This window comes from Athene noctua, chromosome 4 (genome assembly GCF_965140245.1).
Source record: "Athene noctua chromosome 4, bAthNoc1.hap1.1, whole genome shotgun sequence".
NCBI classification, from domain to species: Eukaryota; Metazoa; Chordata; class Aves; order Strigiformes; family Strigidae; genus Athene; species Athene noctua.
In genome coordinates this window covers 20965735-20984671 of record NC_134040.1, presented here as the reverse complement: position 1 = coordinate 20984671, position 18937 = coordinate 20965735, and the positions used below count along the sequence as shown (strand labels likewise).

General features: G+C 38.3%; 1 protein-coding gene across 1 annotated transcript; it reads left to right on the top strand.

The window, feature by feature from the left end:
* The first annotated feature begins 12409 nt into the window (after positions 1–12409).
* On the top strand, positions 12410–18635 carry CCKAR (cholecystokinin A receptor). The gene is made up of 5 exons (XM_074903794.1): positions 12410–12530; positions 13281–13532; positions 15524–15785; positions 17366–17493; positions 18109–18635. The coding sequence occupies exons 1-5, from the start codon at positions 12410–12412 to the stop codon at positions 18633–18635; spliced, it is 1290 nt and encodes a 429-aa protein (XP_074759895.1).
* The last annotated feature ends 302 nt before the right edge of the window (positions 18636–18937 follow it).

Genomic DNA, 18937 nt, shown 5'->3' with positions numbered 1-18937 from the left:
GTCGCCCAGGGATCAATATTAAGTCAGTGCTGTTTAATATATTCATAAGTGATCTGGGTGATGGGAACAAGTGTACCCTGATGAAGTTTACTGCTGATACCTATCTGAGTGGGGAAGTGGACACTTTGGAAGGGAGAGCCACCCTGCAGGAAGACCTGGTTAGGCTGGAAGAGTGGGCTAACAAGAACCTTATGAAGTTCAACAAGGCCATGTGTAAGGTCTTGCACCTGGGAAACATAATTCAGGAGTGCAGCACAGGCTGGGATCTACCTGGCTGAGGAGCAGCTTTGTGGAAAGGGACCTGGGGGTCCTGGTGGACAACAAGCTCAACAGGAGTGACCAGTGTGCTGCAGCAGCAAAGTGAGCCAACAGCACGCTGGGTTGCATCAACGAGGGCATCACCAGCAGAGTCAGAGAAGTCATTATCCCACTCTACTCAGCGCTTGTCAGGCCACAGCTGGAATACTGTGTTCAGTTTTGGTCCCTGCTATACAAAAGAAAATGTGGGCAGTCTGGAGAGGGTCCAGAGAAGGGACACAAAGATGATGAAGGTACTGGGAAGCCTGTCATAGGAGGAAAGGGTGAGAGAACTGGGTTTGTTCAGCTTTGAGAAGACAAGACTTAGAGGAGACCTTATCACCATGTTCCAGTATTTGAAGGGTGGCTACAGAGAAGATGGTGACTCCCTTTTTACAAGGAGTCAGATGGAAAAGATGAGTGGTAATGGGTGCAAGTTACTCATAGGGAAATTCCGATTGGACATGAGGAAAATTTTTCACACTGAGGACAATCAGCCGTTGGAATAATCTCCTCAGGGAAGTGGTGGATCCCCCAACACTGGACATTTTTAAGACTCAGCTGGACAGGGTGCTGGGCCATCTTGTCTAGACAGTGCTTTTGCCAAGAAAGATTGGACCAGATGATCTCTAAGGTCCCTTCCAACCTGGTATTCTATGATTCTGCGATGTTTCTAATTTTATTTTAATATGAAAGATTAGTAGGCTGATTGGTTTCTTTATTTGTTACATTTCCAAATAGAAGATTCAAAAGTGAAGAATAAACCAAGAGGATCTAGAAACTCTTGTAGTGTTTTTGTAATTATTTCTCGATGGTTATGATCTGATTTTTTTAAATTTATTTGAATATTTCCCACAGAATCCAATTTTAAATTTCCAGCCTTGTATAAGGTCTTGTGAACAAGATATTCCAGTATGAAATGACTCAGTTCAATAGCTGATGAAATAAATAGTGCGTTACTGTTTATTTTGCCAGAGAATTCGCATTTGACTTCTAATAACAGCTTTTATGAGCAGTCATTAAGAATTAAGTGAAGACTTAGGGGAGGTCTCTTTACAAGGTATAAAATTGCAGCTGACACTTCTGGCTTTCTAACTGAAATGTAAATTAAATTAAAAGAGATATAACTGTAAGATTATAGTTTAAGCAAGATTACACTTCTGGTACTGCTGGGTTTAAAACCAGAGTGAGTGAGAGTAGAATCTGGGAGCATTTCACTAGTATATCAGTTAAAATATTTTAAAAACTTGTTACTTGCTCCAGCAACTTCAATAAGCAAAGTCTGTAACAATAAAATACTAACTGTGACTTATCGTTTATCATGGTCTCATCAGAAATACCTTTCCTATTTCAATTTATTAATTTCTGCCACATTGCAGGATTGCAAAATGAATACATTAGAATAAAAGGAGAACACTGGGAAGAAATAAGGTATCTGAGAAGTGGCACGGTAGCCACAATTTGTATGATCTGTGACTGTTTTGTACTGCTTTGTCTGTACAAAGTGTTCTTAACACCAGTGCAGTTGATTACAGAAAGGGCCAAACCATTATGCATGAAATTGCAAATGTAAGATAATTACTTCAGGCCCACAAAAATTTATTGAAAGAAATCATCCACGTTAGTTACAAATTTTCAAATGTTTGTTAAAGCAAAATTGGCAGTGTATTGTATAACTTTTCTGTTTACATTACATCCCAAAGATCCAACTTCTGATATGTTTGTCTGATTTATAAGCCTCAGAATATCTAGGGATACTATAACATCCTGAGTCTGGATCTATCAAAAAGTGAGCGTAGAGAATTCAGAGCAAAATTTGTCCTTGGACTTTTATTTCTCCCTTGTTTTGAGAGTTGAGTATTCTCCTTGGCAGCTTTAAAACAGTTTTGTAATGTAAGCAAAGGCTTAACAATGAAAATGAATTTAAAACTTTCATGCTTTCAGTCACATTAACTCCCTGCACAATGTAATATTGTATAAACATGGGCAAATAGTCCAAACTAACTATGGCAATTGTTCCTTGGAGTGTGTTTTCTTAAGAATTATATAGACAAAAGCATGGCAAGTAAGGCAAATAATAGTATCATTTAACAGCCCATCTGTGCTGAAACTCTGGAAATTACTGTTTTCAGTGTTTCACTGTTTGAATACTGTTCTGAAGTCACTCCTTATGGAAATACTATCAAATACTCCCAGGACAGCTTAGCAAAATAGTTGAAATAAATCAGAGTATTTGCTATAACTACAGGCTTGACCCACCTCTCTCAGTTTCTCAAAAAATTATGGCTGACAGCTTTCTACATGCAGTTACTGGACAGCAGTATACCTCTCAAAGAAGTCCAAAATGCAAAGATAATTTGGCTAGTTTACAAATAAAGATAAACATTCTAGAAACGAAGACCTAGAACAGAACTTCAGCTGGGGTAAACTCTCTTTGCTACCAAAGGTCTCCCTGTACCTCATCTTACTTGGTTCAATAATTAGTCCAAACTGTCAGGTAGCAGAGTTCCTGTTAACCGAAAAAACTGGCCTGGAGATTGTCACAGTAAAAGAACAAGAGTCAAACAATGAAATACTTAATTGTGTACAGTGAAATGCATAGCCATGAGCCTAACTTAAAATCTTACTTTCATTCTAGGAGCCCCAGAACTTGAAGGGAACAACCCATCATCTCACTGTCTGAGCATCCTTCCATGCAAAATCAGACAATGGAAAACCAGAGAAATTCTAGACAATCCTTTGCTTTTCTTTTTATTAGATCAAAATCCTATTTTGATTAAGTGCTTTCAAGGAGGGAGTATTATTTCTTTGTGAGGATTGCTGGTAGGTGTTTATAGACAATAGTAGCTGTCTCTGTTGTACCAGCAGTAATGATAGAAAGGTCTTCTAAAGGAGAGGCGTTTTATGACAGATCTCTCCTAAAATTTTTAGATATAGCCCTGGATTTAGAAATAGCTCTGGGTAGCTATTTCATAACTAGATACCCTACTGCAAATACTTTATTTCCTGTTCTCTTTTTCATATTCTTTACCCTCACTTCATCATCTGAATTGTCTCAAATAACTAAAATTCATAGTCAGAATTCAGTTATTGGTAGGAAACTTAGCCAGTTAGATACTTAGAAAGAAGTGAGGCTATGTACCCCTGTTTAGCTGCTGCATAATAGAAAATTCATCAAAATATAAGCAAATTGTATGTTCGATTTCTTGTGCAGACCTGTGAAAATTTATGTCAAATCAGACCATTGCTCTTCATAGAAATTTTATGATTCCTATAAAAGCTGAAGTTTTCTAGAACTACTGTGCTGATTAAATGAATTTTTCTTCTGTAAGTGTAATTTTTGGTATTTTTCTAATACCAACAATACTTCTCTTGCTACCCATAGCTTAGACTCCCTTATACCAAGTATTATGTGATTCTCGAGAACTCAGATGTCAATGAACAAATTTCAATAGTATTACCTTAAAGGTGTTTATCATCTGTTACAGAAACTGATACTCCTCCAAAAATGTAGATGCTGGATCAGATGTCATGAAACACAAATTAACTTCTTTCCATACATAAGATACATAAGCTTCAAAATCTTAAATTGAAGCCCTGGCTTCAGACAAGCTGGTACTAATTCACTCAATAATACATCAGCTGACTTTCTCTATATGCTCCCTACAAACTGCACAGCCAGTCCCTTAATGACTTAGTTGGTGATGTGAAACTAACATCTCTGTATCTAATTCTGCAGAACTGTAGAAATCTATTTGATCTTAATGTCATGAGTATTGCATGGCTTCTCTTGAGAGCAGAGCTCTCTGACAAATATAACACTGGACCGAGTCTGAAGAGACTGCCTTCCTTTTCCTGACTCTTCCACCAGTCCATTGAGTGGCCTGTGCCGAATATTTCACTTTCCTGTGCTTCATTTTTCAACTTTAAATTGAAACTCATAGTGACTGCAGTTAACCAGCTTCTTCTCTACTAATGAAAATCTCTAGTGGTAAAATAGTAGTGACTGCTATGTACTTAACTGGAATCTTAAAAAGACAAGACTACTGTTCTTGATTGTTACAGGTAGGGGTTTATTTAGCAGTCTGTTCCAGTTTTGAGCTTTGTTAAGGAGTTGAGTAGTGTCGAGAACAGTTAAACCATTTTGTTGCTGACATTATAACCTAAGGGGGCTGTTTCTGGTGGCAGCCCCTGATCTTTTATCTGTTTGTTACAAACCACATCATGACTGTACCTCAGAAAACAGTCTCAGTTAACTGGTACCTTAGAACAAGTGATGGAATTTGACTTTGACTGATGCTCGCTTAGTATGCAAAAATATGCTCAAAGAAACCCATTAATGGTACCAACACTTGCTGATGTTAAGATAATCCAAAAAAAGTGACTTCTTGGGCTATGTGTTGATGCTGTTAAGTTGGCATGTGGTTTTAGTACCCCCAACATAAGGGTGTACAGGGCTATTTCCTTGCATCTCTAGCTTGAACATTGACCTGTTTGTTCTGACAAATGAATATATTCACAGGGGGAAAAAAAAAATAGGACTGTACAACCCAGTGTATAGCCTACAAAAGAAACAAACACCTTTTGAAAATATCTATGTTCCTCTTCCAAGTGTTTCTATTAATTTGTCATAAGCCCTTATGCATCAGATAAGCCACAAAAAGGAAAAGGGTTAGCTTCAGTTGTTCATCAAGCATTGTTATAACTTCTTCCCTCAATTTTAACAATTAATTAGAGGGCTAGGGATATGGAGAGAGGAGATGCAGCTGAGCCTAGTGACAGGCCAACACTGGTTGAGATGTGCCAACATGAGTCGCAACAAACACGATAAACCATGTGGGAGGAGTGAGTGGATAATGATTCATCCCAGACCTCACTAATGGTATCTTATTGTCTGTCACAGCGTGCCATAAGGAATTTTATGTGATCTTATGTTACGCTGGACAGACCTTTTACTCATACTTCCTTGAAGCAGTTTTCCCTAAACTTTATACAACACTTGCATCATGATCTCTGGAGTGAAACTGAATTTCTGGCTGTCCTTTCACTCAGAAAGCCCACAGAAACTTTAACATGATTATAAAATTGGACCTGAAGATTTAAAGAGACAATATGCTTTATTCCTCCGGTTCATCAGTGAGCCTTGAACAATATAAAAATGTCACAGCCATCACCTGGGAGCCCTCATTTCCTCTCTTCTGAGGAAGATGGTTATGACAGACTGGCTGGATGCCCATGAAGGCATTAGGGCCAGTTGTAATGTGTCTCACAGGTAGGTCAGATGGATGATACTGCAAACATCCAAGAAATTCAAATACTATGAACTGGTGCTTCAAAAGAAAGAAAAGTGGTCACCTCCCAAACCATCTAAAAGATACCTTGTGTCCATCAAGGCCTGTGGAGTGTTCCAGACATTTATTAAGCTATGTGCCACAGCACTGTCATACATGACCACTGGAGATGCACTGCAGGGGCAGCAAGAGCACCTTGTTTGCCTTTGATCTCCTCTATGCCTGGTGAATGCTGTTTCAGAAATCATTGACGGCACAAAGTGCTCTGAAGTAAATTTCATCCTTAAGTTGTTGAGTTCAGATGAGTACGATATAAACTGGTCTTAACTGCAGTTACTGTGAGGCACTGATAGGACTCAAGCTTAGATCACCTTGAAAAAGCTTAAAATAAACGTGTTCCTGAGATTTTTGTGTGTTCTCTAAAAGCATGGCCTAATCCAGATCTCCCTGCAGTTTGTATTTATCTGTGTGAATAACTCCACTGAATCAGTGGCCTAATGCCAGCGTAACCCTGGCAAGTGAAAACAAAAGTAGATCATGACTTTCCATATATATTTCTTCTAATTCATTTATTTTATTTCATTTGCCAGGACAAAAAAGACCTGGCAACAAACCCAAAATTATTTGTAGGTTTGACACAAGATAAAGATAAGCTTTTCCAAATTCATAATTTTACAAGTGGAGCTTCTATTTAAATTTAAGTAAAGATATTTATTGAGTTAATGAAAAAACAGAACAGACGCTTATTCTTCAGGAAAAAGAATGAGGCAACTGTAAATTGATGTAGTTCTGTCTTGGATGAGAAAAGTATTATACACATAGCATGAAATGACAGAACACAGCAACTGTTTTGACTGCAAAGCCAGTGTGTTCAGTATTGGACTTTGCAGGGGAAAAAAAGGATTAAGACTAAAATTTAAAAAAAAAAAAAAAAACAAATCAAAACCAACCAAAACTAAAATGGCAGATTCTTTTGTTATCATAAATTAGCAGGCCCCCTTCAAATACAGGGAAAAAATATTTGTATATACTTTTCTCTCAACTGTCTCCACAGGTACACTATGGTATCTATATTATTTCTTAATTACAAAGGCCAATTTTATTAATAAACAAGTGATGTTAATAAAGCAGCCAACTCAAAGGCAGTTCTTGCCTAAAACTTTCAACATCCTAAATAATGCATGATTAAGTTCAAGTGGGACAGACATTGAGGTTTTTGTTTCTCCTAAACAATAAAGTTACATCTGTCATTAGCAGGCATTTCATTAAAACGGCATCCTTTTTTTCTCTCTCTTAAAGCTTGCAGGGAGACAACGAGATGATACTGATCTGCATGGAGAGTGATCTATCATGCAATTAGCTAAATGCAGTGGAGAGAAATTATATTAAAAAGGCAACTCGGAACCATCCAAACATGAAGATTATTGGCTGTAAATTTGAGTAGATCTATGCCAAGAAATGCCTAGAAAAACAAGTCTTTGATCTCAATGCGTTTCATGCAGAAATCCACACCAGAAAGGGAGTCAAGGGTTCGTAGCAAATTCTTACTCCTTTAGTCTGGCAATTTAACCAGCATACACCGAATCGAGCTCAGCCCAGGACCAGATGGTATTCATCCAGAACTTCTAAAGGAAATAGTAAAATTATTAAACATGATGTGTAATCTCTTGCTTAAAACTACATTGTTGTCAGAGAAAAAAAATCGGGGCAAATGTGATGCCAATGTTTAAAAAGGGCTCCAGGGTAATTAAACCCTTGGAATTACAAGACAGTCTGTAAGCCTGGCACCCACAGAGGAAAACTGGTGGGGATGGTAATAACAAATAAAAATCTCTGGACATATGGTCTGCACAAACTTTGTAGAGGAAAGATACACCTTGCAGATTTAGAGATCTGAGTATGTGAACAAGATGATCCAGTTTGTTTTAAACTGTAATGACATAGTTGTTAGGATTTGCATGAGATAGCATTCCCTCATTTGTTCCGTGCTTGCTTTTGGTTGAAATTAGTACCTTCTGTAGTCAATCATGGCTCAGTACTTACTCCTCAACCCTTCGTGTCTATGCTCCACATGGTGCCTCCCAGCACCATGCCCTCCACTCATTTGCACAGTACGCGACTATGCTGAGAGGCTTCACAAAGCAGGCTGCATCCAGGGCAGTTTGGCCCATTTTGCATTTCTGCTGAGTACATGAAGCCTCAGCCATGGCTGCTGGCCTCACTGGCTTCAGCCCTCTTGTGTGTGCTTAGGAAGCATGTCTTGACACTGTAGTGGGCCCATCCCTTGGGATGGGGCTAGGTGAGGGGCTCCTACTGTCCTGGGGAAGCTGGTCCCTCATTCCTTCCCACATACAGCTGAGACCAATGTGAGAGACATGCACTGGCTTTGTAGTGTTGTACTGACCTGCAGCCCTGGCCAGCCTCTCACCCCTGAGAGCAAGGGGGTTAGTGAGACCATGCAGTAGTATGTACCACTGATGACCAGCTGCATCCAGGACTTCCAGAGGTGAAGAACATTATGGCAAGTCCTCCACAAGAGCCCACTCCTCTCTGACAGTTCAACCTTTTTCATGCGGCATGGTCATGGCAAGCTTTTTTCGGCACAGTCTGACAGTGACACTGACACTGCCACCAACAGTGGGCTTCCACTGGGAAGACATGAATGGCGAGGGAGGAAGACATGAATGGTGAGGGATGAAGCCATCTGCTCACATGTAATTTGGGACAATAAGCTTGACATATATCGTCTGAATTTGCACGTCCAGAAAAAGTGAGCTGCAATGCAAACAGGGCTCTGTGCTATCTTTGCAAAAGTGGAATGGAAAGGTCTGATTTCTTCTCTCCCCAGAAAAAAATGAGAAAGGTCAAAAAGGCACTCTCTCTTTAGGCTGTCGATCAGGGGCATATACTTGGAAGCCAAGTTCCTGGCATCTGTGAGCATCGTGTGGACATAGAGCCAGTGAGCCATGAGTGATTCAGTAATGGCAATACCAGTAAAGGTCTTAATAACTCAGTAGACTACATGCTGAGTTTTTCAACGACTTGCATGCATACTTCAGGCTTCATGTTTTCTTTCTTTAACTTAAAATATTGTTTCCTCATGCTGTGTGCACAACTGACATCATTGAGCTACTGTATCACTTGTTTTGCTTCTCCATTGCTTTTCTAGGTGGAGCTTCCTAAAGCCTGGAATGATATAACACATGGCAATCAATGTTCACAGAGAGTCATGGAAGACTTATCATCTGGGCTGAGGAAGCAAAGTTGACATGGATTTGCTTGTCAGAAGGAGAATCATGGAAGCAGGAGTTTGGGAGCAATTCAACATCATGGACAAGTAGATCATTGGTCTGGAGTGAAACAGGGAACAGCACAATTAGAAGATTGGAAATAAAAAGTAGGAATGAAAAGCAGGAGTGAAAGACAATTATGAATAGAGCCTCACAGGAAACTTTGCTACAGCTGTTCATCTCTTTCACAAATGGTCCAGAAAATGGGAAGAGGGGTGAGGTAAAAGACTTTTCTGCTCATGCTAAACCATTCAAGGAAAGGAGAAGCAAAAACTGACTTTGAAGAATTGCAGAAAGCTCTTTCTGATAAAATGGGAGAATAAAAATCACCGCAAAGCAGAAAACAATTATAATTTTTCATTAACAGTATACTGTTTGTGTACAGAGCTCTAAACTAGATATTACTATGCAGGAAAGAGACTACTGCATTTGCGGTAGGTTCTTCTATGAAAACATCAGTTCAATTCCCAGTGGTCATAAAAAGGGCAAATAGGATTACAGGAATTATTAGGAAAGGAACAGAGGAAAAAACAACACAAAACCTCAATATGCCATTATTTAAATCCTTGGTTCATCTTTATGTGTTGGCATCTGTGAAAGACCGTAGAATAACCAGAAAAGATTTTAGACCTGGGCCACAATGCTCATGGAAGGTACAAACCCACTTGTTTACAAGGAATGAATAATCAACCTGATGTTCTTCAGATATGACAAAATCATGACAAGTACAGAAAAGTGAACTTCGGAAGGATAATTCACTGTCATGATATAGTGAGAGACAATAGCCCCAGTGTAATCTCTTTTGATCACAATGATCCCCCTAATCTTGTCTTCCCTCCTGATCACTATGTCTCCCCTAGATCTCCATTCACTATGTTTCTACTCTTGGTTTTAACCAGGTCCTGAAGGCTTCATGGAAGACTCTATGCAATCCAGTTTAGAAAGTCTGGAAGCCCAACAGGTGATGACGTGCACGGTCTCAGTCTATATTTGATGACGTAAATAAAAATTAATCTTTCTCTTTAGTGTAATGCTTCCTCAAGGTACAGGAATAACCAAGCTGTAACTCATCAGAATACCATCAATTAACCCTTCACCCCAAAAGTACAGTATAAAAACTGTAAACTAAAAATTGAGAGAGAATCCAACCCCAAATAGGAACATATCTATGGTAAATAAATAATACAAGAAATAAAAATACTGCTAATATCCGCCATTCAACACAACTGTAGCTGAAAACATTTCAAATCATTTCTCTAATGCAGATCTAATAGAAGGTGGCAGGAATCCAGAAAGATCTCTTCCACGTCAGTAATAATATCTTTTGATACATAACCATTTCTTAAAGCTCAAAATCATTCAGATTGAATGCTACTTCATGACAAAAGAAAATAGTCTAAAATTTAAACTTCATTGAAGTAAGTCACATATGGATATGGAAAGCAGGATCAGTATCTCAAGTGTAAAGGACACCTTAGAAAGGCAGACATAGGCTACAAAGTTTGGTCTGAGTTGGTTTGTCATTGATTTTTCTTCTACAGAAAGTAATTTACAAAGGCAAGAGAAGTTGTTGACCAGAAGTTTGGGCAGCTTAGACTACTCTGCATCTTTCTGTTGTCTATGAAGAAGAGAAAAAAAGCAACCTAAGTTCAGTAGTCCTTTCCAAAAAGTATCCATTACTTTTCCTGTCCATTACTACTACTAAATCAGCACCTGTCTTGGCTGCAGTTTCAGTTGTTTGAGATATTATAGTAATTTTAAATTATCAGAGAAAAAGTTGAGGAAATACTGAAATAATTACAAATTCATAACTAAAACAACAAAAAAATTCTCACTTTAATTAAATGGGCAATGCTTGTCATTAAATGGAGTGGTTGATTAGGAACACCCATCAGTTTAATCATAGAAAACATATTAAAAATTTAAAGCTGAGTTAGGCAGCTAAGAGAAAATTTAGTTTCAGGGACATTAGTACCTAATGTTCGATCTTAATGCTCAATCATTGCAGAAATGGAAGCATATTTTAACTTTTGTTTCTTCAGTATGATTTTCTCCCATTTTGAGATTCATGAGTGGAAAAACAAACTATAACATGTCATTCTGGATTAATTTCCTACCCAGTATGTTACACCTTTGAAACTGGAATTGAGTCCTACTGGACTGAATTTTTTTTCAGCTGAGAGTTACACGTTGTATACACCGCTTACCATTTTGAGTTGTTTTATCTCAGATTTTAAAAACTGCAAAAACCTGTAAAAGAAATGAAAAAAAAAATAATTAACCTGTTAAAGAAAATTTAGAAATTAGAATTTTAGATGTAACTTTTCAATCCACTCTCCTATGTATGTACTCCCATTAATGGCACTATAAAGTGAAGTGGGCAAGATCGGTAAAGAAATCCAGGCCTCTCTCTCAAAAGAGATTTTAAATGTGGAATTTGTTTTCCCTTGAGTTACAGCAGGGACTCATTTTAAATATTGGTTTACATTTTTGGCCATAAACAAGCTGTATACTGGAAGTTAAAAGCCCATGACTTTGTAAAAACCAGAGAGGATGGTGTTTATGTATTCAAAAGGCAGGACTCAGAAGAAAGGGTTTCTTTTAAACAATCAAGATCGTTGTGTTTTACACTAATGCGTAACTAATGTGCCACAGTTTATCAGTTCATCAAGTTCGTATTCAAGTCATACACAAGTCCATGCACTGAAAAAATATGTAGGCTTCTGCTTATAGTAACTGATAATTCTAATACCATACTTTCGTAAGGTTTGATGCAAACACTGAAATTAGTGAGTCTTTCTACTGACTTGCTGGAGTTTGAATTAGGCACATACAGTGCTTTTGTATGAAGTTAGCACTTCACCAAATGAGATAAATGTTAACAGCTCTTGTTTTTCTAAGCATACCCAGTCTTCAATCTGCTCTGAAAAATACGAAGATAGTACTTGTTTTCATGCCAGGCATGCAAAATCTTCACTATGTTTTTCTCTTTTCTGCCCTTTTATTCAACTAGTCTTACCATTTTAAATGTTGTTGGTTGAGAGGAGGATTTATCACTCTCATCTCTCAGTGGTTGTGATTTACTGGCCATGGCGTAACAGACTTCCTCTGAGAAATATTGCAGCGATGTGAGTAGAAGCAATCTCGCAAGGGGTTAACACTGTAATCTGTTTCTAGCCTGTTTATAATCCCAACAGTAGTCCAGTAACAGAAGAGGGTGGATCTAAAGAAATGCTGAAGGGGATGTGTGTGTGTGGCTGTGGGTGCATATGTGTGAGCGTGGTTGTGCACGCATGCTTTGCTTTTCTGAACTGCCTTGTGTGCCCCTGAAATAAATCTTCTTCAGCCTGAACAGAACTCTGTGTGCCGGGTGCTCCTGACAGAGAGTTAGAAGAGCTTCCTTGCACAACTGCCTCTCTTGTTTTTCTCCTGAACATTTCATTCAGAAATGTGTTTGTTTACTGAAATAATGGGCAGATAGCTACAAACCTGCCCTCTTCTTCAGCAAAGCTAACCTCTGGATACTGAAGAATGGAAATAGTTGATGCTAGCTTCCTTGGGAACGGTACCAATATTACTGCTTTCCTGTGCGATATAATCTTGGAAAATGATACTTTTTTCTGTGTGGATGATCCACCTTATCCTTCTAAAGGTATGTATAAAAAATATACTTTTTTTCAGACAGTTTTAGTTCTATCTGAGACATACTATGGAAGGAAAGAGCTACACAAGGCTTTTTCTGTGAGGGAGTGCAAAATCAACTGCTTGCTGATAAGTAAGGATGAGAAACATGTAAGAAATAATTTAGTATGTGTTGTTTTTCCAAGTTAAAAATTCAGCTAGAACAAAATTTGGCTATAATGAAAAACTAAAACAGTGCCACTACTGGGCACAAAATGTAAACAGGTGCTAAGGACTTGGAGAAACGTGATTTTTACTCTCTGAGCAATTCAATAATAATGAAGTTATCTGATCTGATACTGTGTATGAAAGTGATTAAATATGAAAATCTAGCACTCTGAGGCTGAAAAAATTATCCATATATTAAAATATTTTTGACTGCTGTATAGTTTCTTACTTTGGAGCTCCCATGATGACTGAGTGGTGCACACGAAGTAGCATGAGCAGAACATGCTTTTAAGAAGTTGTATTTGATTCTCCAGATGTGCATTGTGTTGCATGTATTGTATTGTAACGTTATGCAATTCAGTAGATCAAAATAAGTTTAAGCATTTCAGCACTTCCACTGATTTTGCATTGATGTAAAGACATGACTTATTGAAACTGAATACAGCAAGGCTTTTACCTTTTGATTAAAAGATATAATACTAGTATAATACAGATAATACTAGTCTATGAGCTGTATACTGCATAAATGACTTTTCCTTGTGACAATTTTCAGATTTGCATCAGATAATTCGGATTCTGCTATATTGTTTGATATTTCTGCTCAGCGTTTTGGGAAACATGCTGGTAATTACAGTGCTGATAAGAAACAAGCGGATGAGAACAGTCACAAACACATTTCTGCTGTCACTATCAGTCAGCGACCTGATGCTCTGCCTTTTCTGCATGCCATTCACCCTCATTCCCAACCTGCTGAAAGATTTTATTTTTGGTAGTGCTGTTTGCAAAACTGCCACTTATTTCATGGGTAAGTCTTGGAAGTTTATACTTATTTTGAAGACTGACTAATGAGATAGGTGCGAAGAACATTAAAGACTAGTAAAAAAGCTGTTTCCATCTGCCACTGAAGAGTCACCAAAAATCACAGAGAAACAACTTTGTGATGCAAATCTTCATGGTTCTGGTTTCCTCAGTCTTATCCAGCAAAACACAGAGGCACCCACTTAATTTTAATGACATACAGAAGTGTTTTGCTGGATCACGTTAAGTGAGAAGTACATTGCATGATCAAACTTTAATGAGGAACCTGTCACATGCGCTTGCTTACCCATCACTGACAGAGTTATTATCAGCATTCAGATCACCCATCAGAAAGAGCAGGTTTGTACAGTCGTCACTAAGGGCAGATTCTGCCCACAGACTTTTGATAGCAGTGATACATGAAAAAAAATAGGCCAAAGCAGGTGTCATTTGCAGAGCTGGAAGTTAGAGCAAGCGCTTCTTGAGAACAGACCAGGTGTGATCAGAGCTCACCAGGACACCACAAAACACAGATACAGGTTTTGAAGGCTGACTTTAAGAAGCATCACTTTTATATGCCTTGTTGTACTCCCTTTGGCTGTGAAGCCAGGAGTTTAAAAATGCCTGGATTATGTACGTCAGTGTAAGTGATTTTTGTCTCACTTTCAATAATTCCTGTGCGTTTGCTTGTTTCTTTGGGGGAAAAAAAAAAAGAAAAAAAAAAGCTAAAAAAGAAAGCTAACAGTATGTAAAGTTTTTACTACCTTGGGAGACCCTTGGTTAATTACAGAAACCTTAGCTCCCCTTTCAGCCTGTGCCCTTGAGAACTTTGATGTAATGTGAAAGTACACACCTCAAGTGTGCGAATGGGAAATCAACATATTTTTGTAGATAAAACCAATAAAACTAAAGGCCATGTTTAAACAATTATAATGAATTGCTGCCATAAATACCATAAAATATTACTGAAGCATTGTCATCTTTCTCTTATTCCACACTGTGTAAATTACTTTATAAAAAAAATCCAGTGAAATATTTTTGAACATGAAGTTTTTCATTCTGAAAGTGTTTTATTTTAAGAGTCAGAATGTGGATATTTCCCATTAGCAGTTCAGGTCAATAGAAGCTTCAGCTGACAAACAGACACTGACATCCATTGCATCACCTATGCTCAATTTTTCATTTTTAGATGTAGGAAGACTTAGTTTAAACTACAGATAATTTGAGTAAAGCAAACTGTAAAGATACTGACATTTTATATTTTGATCCACATTAGAACATTCACAAAGACTATTAAAGGAAAACTCATTCACTGAAAAAAAAAAAAAGGTGCCAAATTTAAGAAGAAATATTTATAATCTTGCAGTGATAAACTGGGGCACTTCAGTGGCAGAAATACAGACGATTGCATTATATTTTATAATATATGAACAGGAGAAATTAAGGGCACTCGAAGGACAAAAATTCTACTTCATTACTTCATTGCTCCTGCTTTGTAATTCTATTAGCATCTAATTAAAAAGGTGATAACATATTTAATTCTCTTGAATGAGAAAATGGGATCACCAGTCAAGCAGGACACTTAAAAAAATGAAAACAGTAGAAGAGGGACTATGAACCTCTGTGTTAAAAGTGTAATTAACAACATAATCCCACTGATTTAAAATGCTTGTTTGAATGTCAGTGCAATTCGTGGAGTGGATAAACTACAGTAGCAAAGAGAAGGAGGAAAAGTGTCTTCTTTCCCTATTACCAGAATTTCCTGGTTTGACACAATGGATGATTTCTCTTGGACTTCTGGAGTTAGAGAAGAGCAGAGCAGGAATATCAGTCTGGAAGCCCAGACCCATTGCCCACATATTCTTTGCTGACTTAATCAGTCTGATGTATATAAATAATTTTCTACGTTTTTCATTTTCTATATGTATATAGAAAGTTAGCAAGACTCTTTGAAAATGACATAAACCTTTAAAACCTTTATTTTTTTAATATATACAGGTGTCTCTGTGAGTGTATCTACATTCAGCCTGGTTGCCATATCTTTGGAGAGATATAGTGCCATTTGCAAACCGCTGCAGTCCAGGGTCTGGCAGACAAAATCTCATGCCTTGAAAGTGATTGCTGCTACCTGGTGTGTTTCCTTTACTATCATGTCACCATACCCAATTTACAGCAAACTGGTACCTTTTACCAAGTATAACAACACCACAGCAAATATGTGTCGGCTCCTTTGGCCAAGTGATGTCATTCAGCAGTCTTGGTAAGACATAACTAACTGACTGTTAGAAAATGCATAATTATCTGGTGGAAAACAGGATTTCATGGTAGCATTATGCCTATTGGAAATCAAGTATTAACCTTCAGCAAACATTTACACTTCTATCATGCTTATTTAAGAAGTAAAAAAAAAAATAAATCCCACCATGTTTTTAAGCTGCTTACATTTTGACATTTCTATGACTTTTCCCTTGTCATAGGAATGATATCCAACATGGCAATGATTCTCACACTATGGTCTGCTAAGCCCCTACTGTCGCTGTAAATAAAGCATCTGTCACTCTTCAAGTAGGAATACTGTTTTACTCATTTTACATAAACTTTAATGTTTTCAGAGAAATCCTTGATTAATCTTTGAGAAATGCAGACACATACAAGTGCCCCTCTGTGTGCTGCCTTGCCTGTTAATTTGTTTGTCTGAAGGTCCTCTGAAGCAGAGAAGTAGAATATGAGAACTTGGAGAGGTTGCAAATGCCCTTCTTGAGAACTGAACCCTTTTGGTCACTTACAGGGGAGGGAGATGAGGGGAGAGACAGTGCTCCAAGTCCTACATGTCCAGGCAGAGTAAGTAAATAGTAGCACTGTTAAGCAGCAATATTACTTAGACATTGTGTCCTTGCACTGTGACTGAACACTTTAACTGTCCCTGAGAAAATGTAAGATTTTTTTGGATACTAAAGGTCAGTTGGAACTGGGAACAAGATTAAAGTATGCACCACTTCAGTATGGTGTACCCACAAACATAGTAAATTTGTATTAATGCTTTAGGTAGTCTCAGGTATTTGGCAGTGTGAGTTCAGATGAGGAGGGAGGGTGCAGGGTGAAATTCTGTTCTCTGTGATGTCTTTGCAGATAACCAGGTGAGTTTGCACCAAAGTGCCAGGTTGCAGAAGAGACATAGACTCATGAATGCATTTAAACAGGCTTACTTCCCCAGCTTGTAATCACATTAGAGAAGCTCCCTAGGAGAGTAACAGATGTGCAACCAAGTAAAAGCTGCTTCCTTCAGCAAAGGGACTGCTGGCCCTGGGATCCTTCCCCAGGTGCTCTGCATGGCCCCAGGGATGAAAGCCCAGGTTGTGCCACGACCCCTGGCAAGTCCAATCTCACTGAAGTGGTGACTGCCTGTATCAGGGACTCCTTTGAGAATCAGCAGCTGCTCATTTGGCTTCTGCAAGGCAATTTTTACATCACTGAAAGCTACAGGGCATCTGATGCTCACCTGGTGACAGCAGGGAGCCCCACTCATGGGCAGAGAGACCTTCTGCCCCTTCTAACCACTGTGGGAGCGCCCATCTCCTCTGAGCCTACAGAGGTTGGGTGACAGATGTTTTGGAGCCGCAATAGCCTTGTTCCTGCTGTACTTTTCTGGGGGAAGAAGGAGAAAAAGAGGTGGAAACCTTCTACTTTCCAGAGCTGTCAAAATGGTGCTTCATATTAGCATGAAAAAATTTCAGAAAAAACTTGAAAACTTGCCCCACCCAATTCTCACCTAGAGAAAAAGGATTTTTTTTTCTGGTTTTGTGCTGTTCCCTGTTCTCAGTTTGTCTTTTGATTCTTTAGGTACACTTTCCTGCTACTCATACTCTTTCTTATACCTGGGATTATAATGATGGTTGCATATGGCCTAATTTCTTTGGAACTCTACAGAGGAATAAAATTCGATGCCAGCCAAAGAAAATCTTCACGAGGTAACAATATGTTTAGGTTTGGAGGGTTTTTTAAGTTAGAGTTGAAGATATGAGCAGTCATCTTAGAGCTACTAAAAGCAAAATTTTCTATTTGCAAAAAAGATTATTATGACCAGTGAACCTACCAGATGCATTTGTTGATTGAAGCTTTTCCATTATTCAGTAGGAAATAATTCCTCACCTATGGCTTGTTTGAAAATACACTGGGCAGGATAAGTTAAATCTCTAATTTGCCTATTCTAGAAATACCAAGATTTTTTTTTCTGGCCATGTATGAGGACCATTTCTGTCAATAAACACCACAATAAAAATTGTCAAATTAAGATAGAAATATATAATATTAAAAACTCTCTTCAGTGAATACTTGAGCAAATGGTATTCTTACATCTTTTGCATCAATTTGTATAGACTTAAAGCATAAGAATATTGAGAGATAGCAGCTGAAGCAGTCATCTTCTGACTGACTCAGAAGTAGGCCAGTGCTTTCTTTGCAGCAGTTGTTCAGCCATGAATTATGTTATTTATTTAGACTTAGACACCATTCTTTGTTTTTTATTTTGAATCACTATTCAAAGATATTTTGCCAACTATTTAAGCACTAATTTATATGTACAGAAAGAAAAGTAAGTACCTGCAGCACCAAATATGAGGATGGAGATGGATGCTACCTCAACAAAACCAAAAGAAAAAGGAAAATGCCATTGCAACAGCTCTCTGCTACTAGCCACAGCAAAATAGACAGGGTGAGAAGCAGCAGCTCTTCTGCCAACTTAATGGCCAAGAAACTTGTCATCCGCATGTTGATGGTGATCGTGATTATGTTTTTCCTTTGCTGGACTCCCATCTTCAGTGTCAATGCCTGGCGCGCGTTTGACACCACTTCAGCAGACCAGCGTCTCTCAGGGGCCCCTATCTCCTTTATCCACCTGTTGTCCTATACATCTGCCTGTGTGAACCCTATCATATACTGCTTTATGAACAAGCGTTTCCGCATGGGTTTTCTAGCCACTTTCACCTGCTGTGCAAAGCAAAAGCCCACTGCAATACGGGGAGAGGTTGGTGATGAAGAGGAGGGGAAGACAACAGGAGCTTCACTCTCCAAATGTTCTTACACTCACATGAATGCATCTGCACCCCCCTGAGCTGCATCAGAAGAGTCAGTGAATGGCCTGCAGAAAGCCAAGTATCTATCATGTGGTCTTGGAAAGTGACTGTGGCATCAGCTGAACATGATTTAGTTCTGAGGTAATGAAACACTTCAGCTGACAGTAAACGCAGTGAGAATTTTATGGGAAATGGATGCTATCACTGTCTGAGCTTTATATCACTTTCTCTTCAAAAGTACAAAGGAGGAAGAGGGCTTTTTGAAGATAAGGACTTTATGAAAAGCCTTACAAGATGCTCTATTTATCATAAATTCTCCTGTAAAAATAGGTGTCCTTTA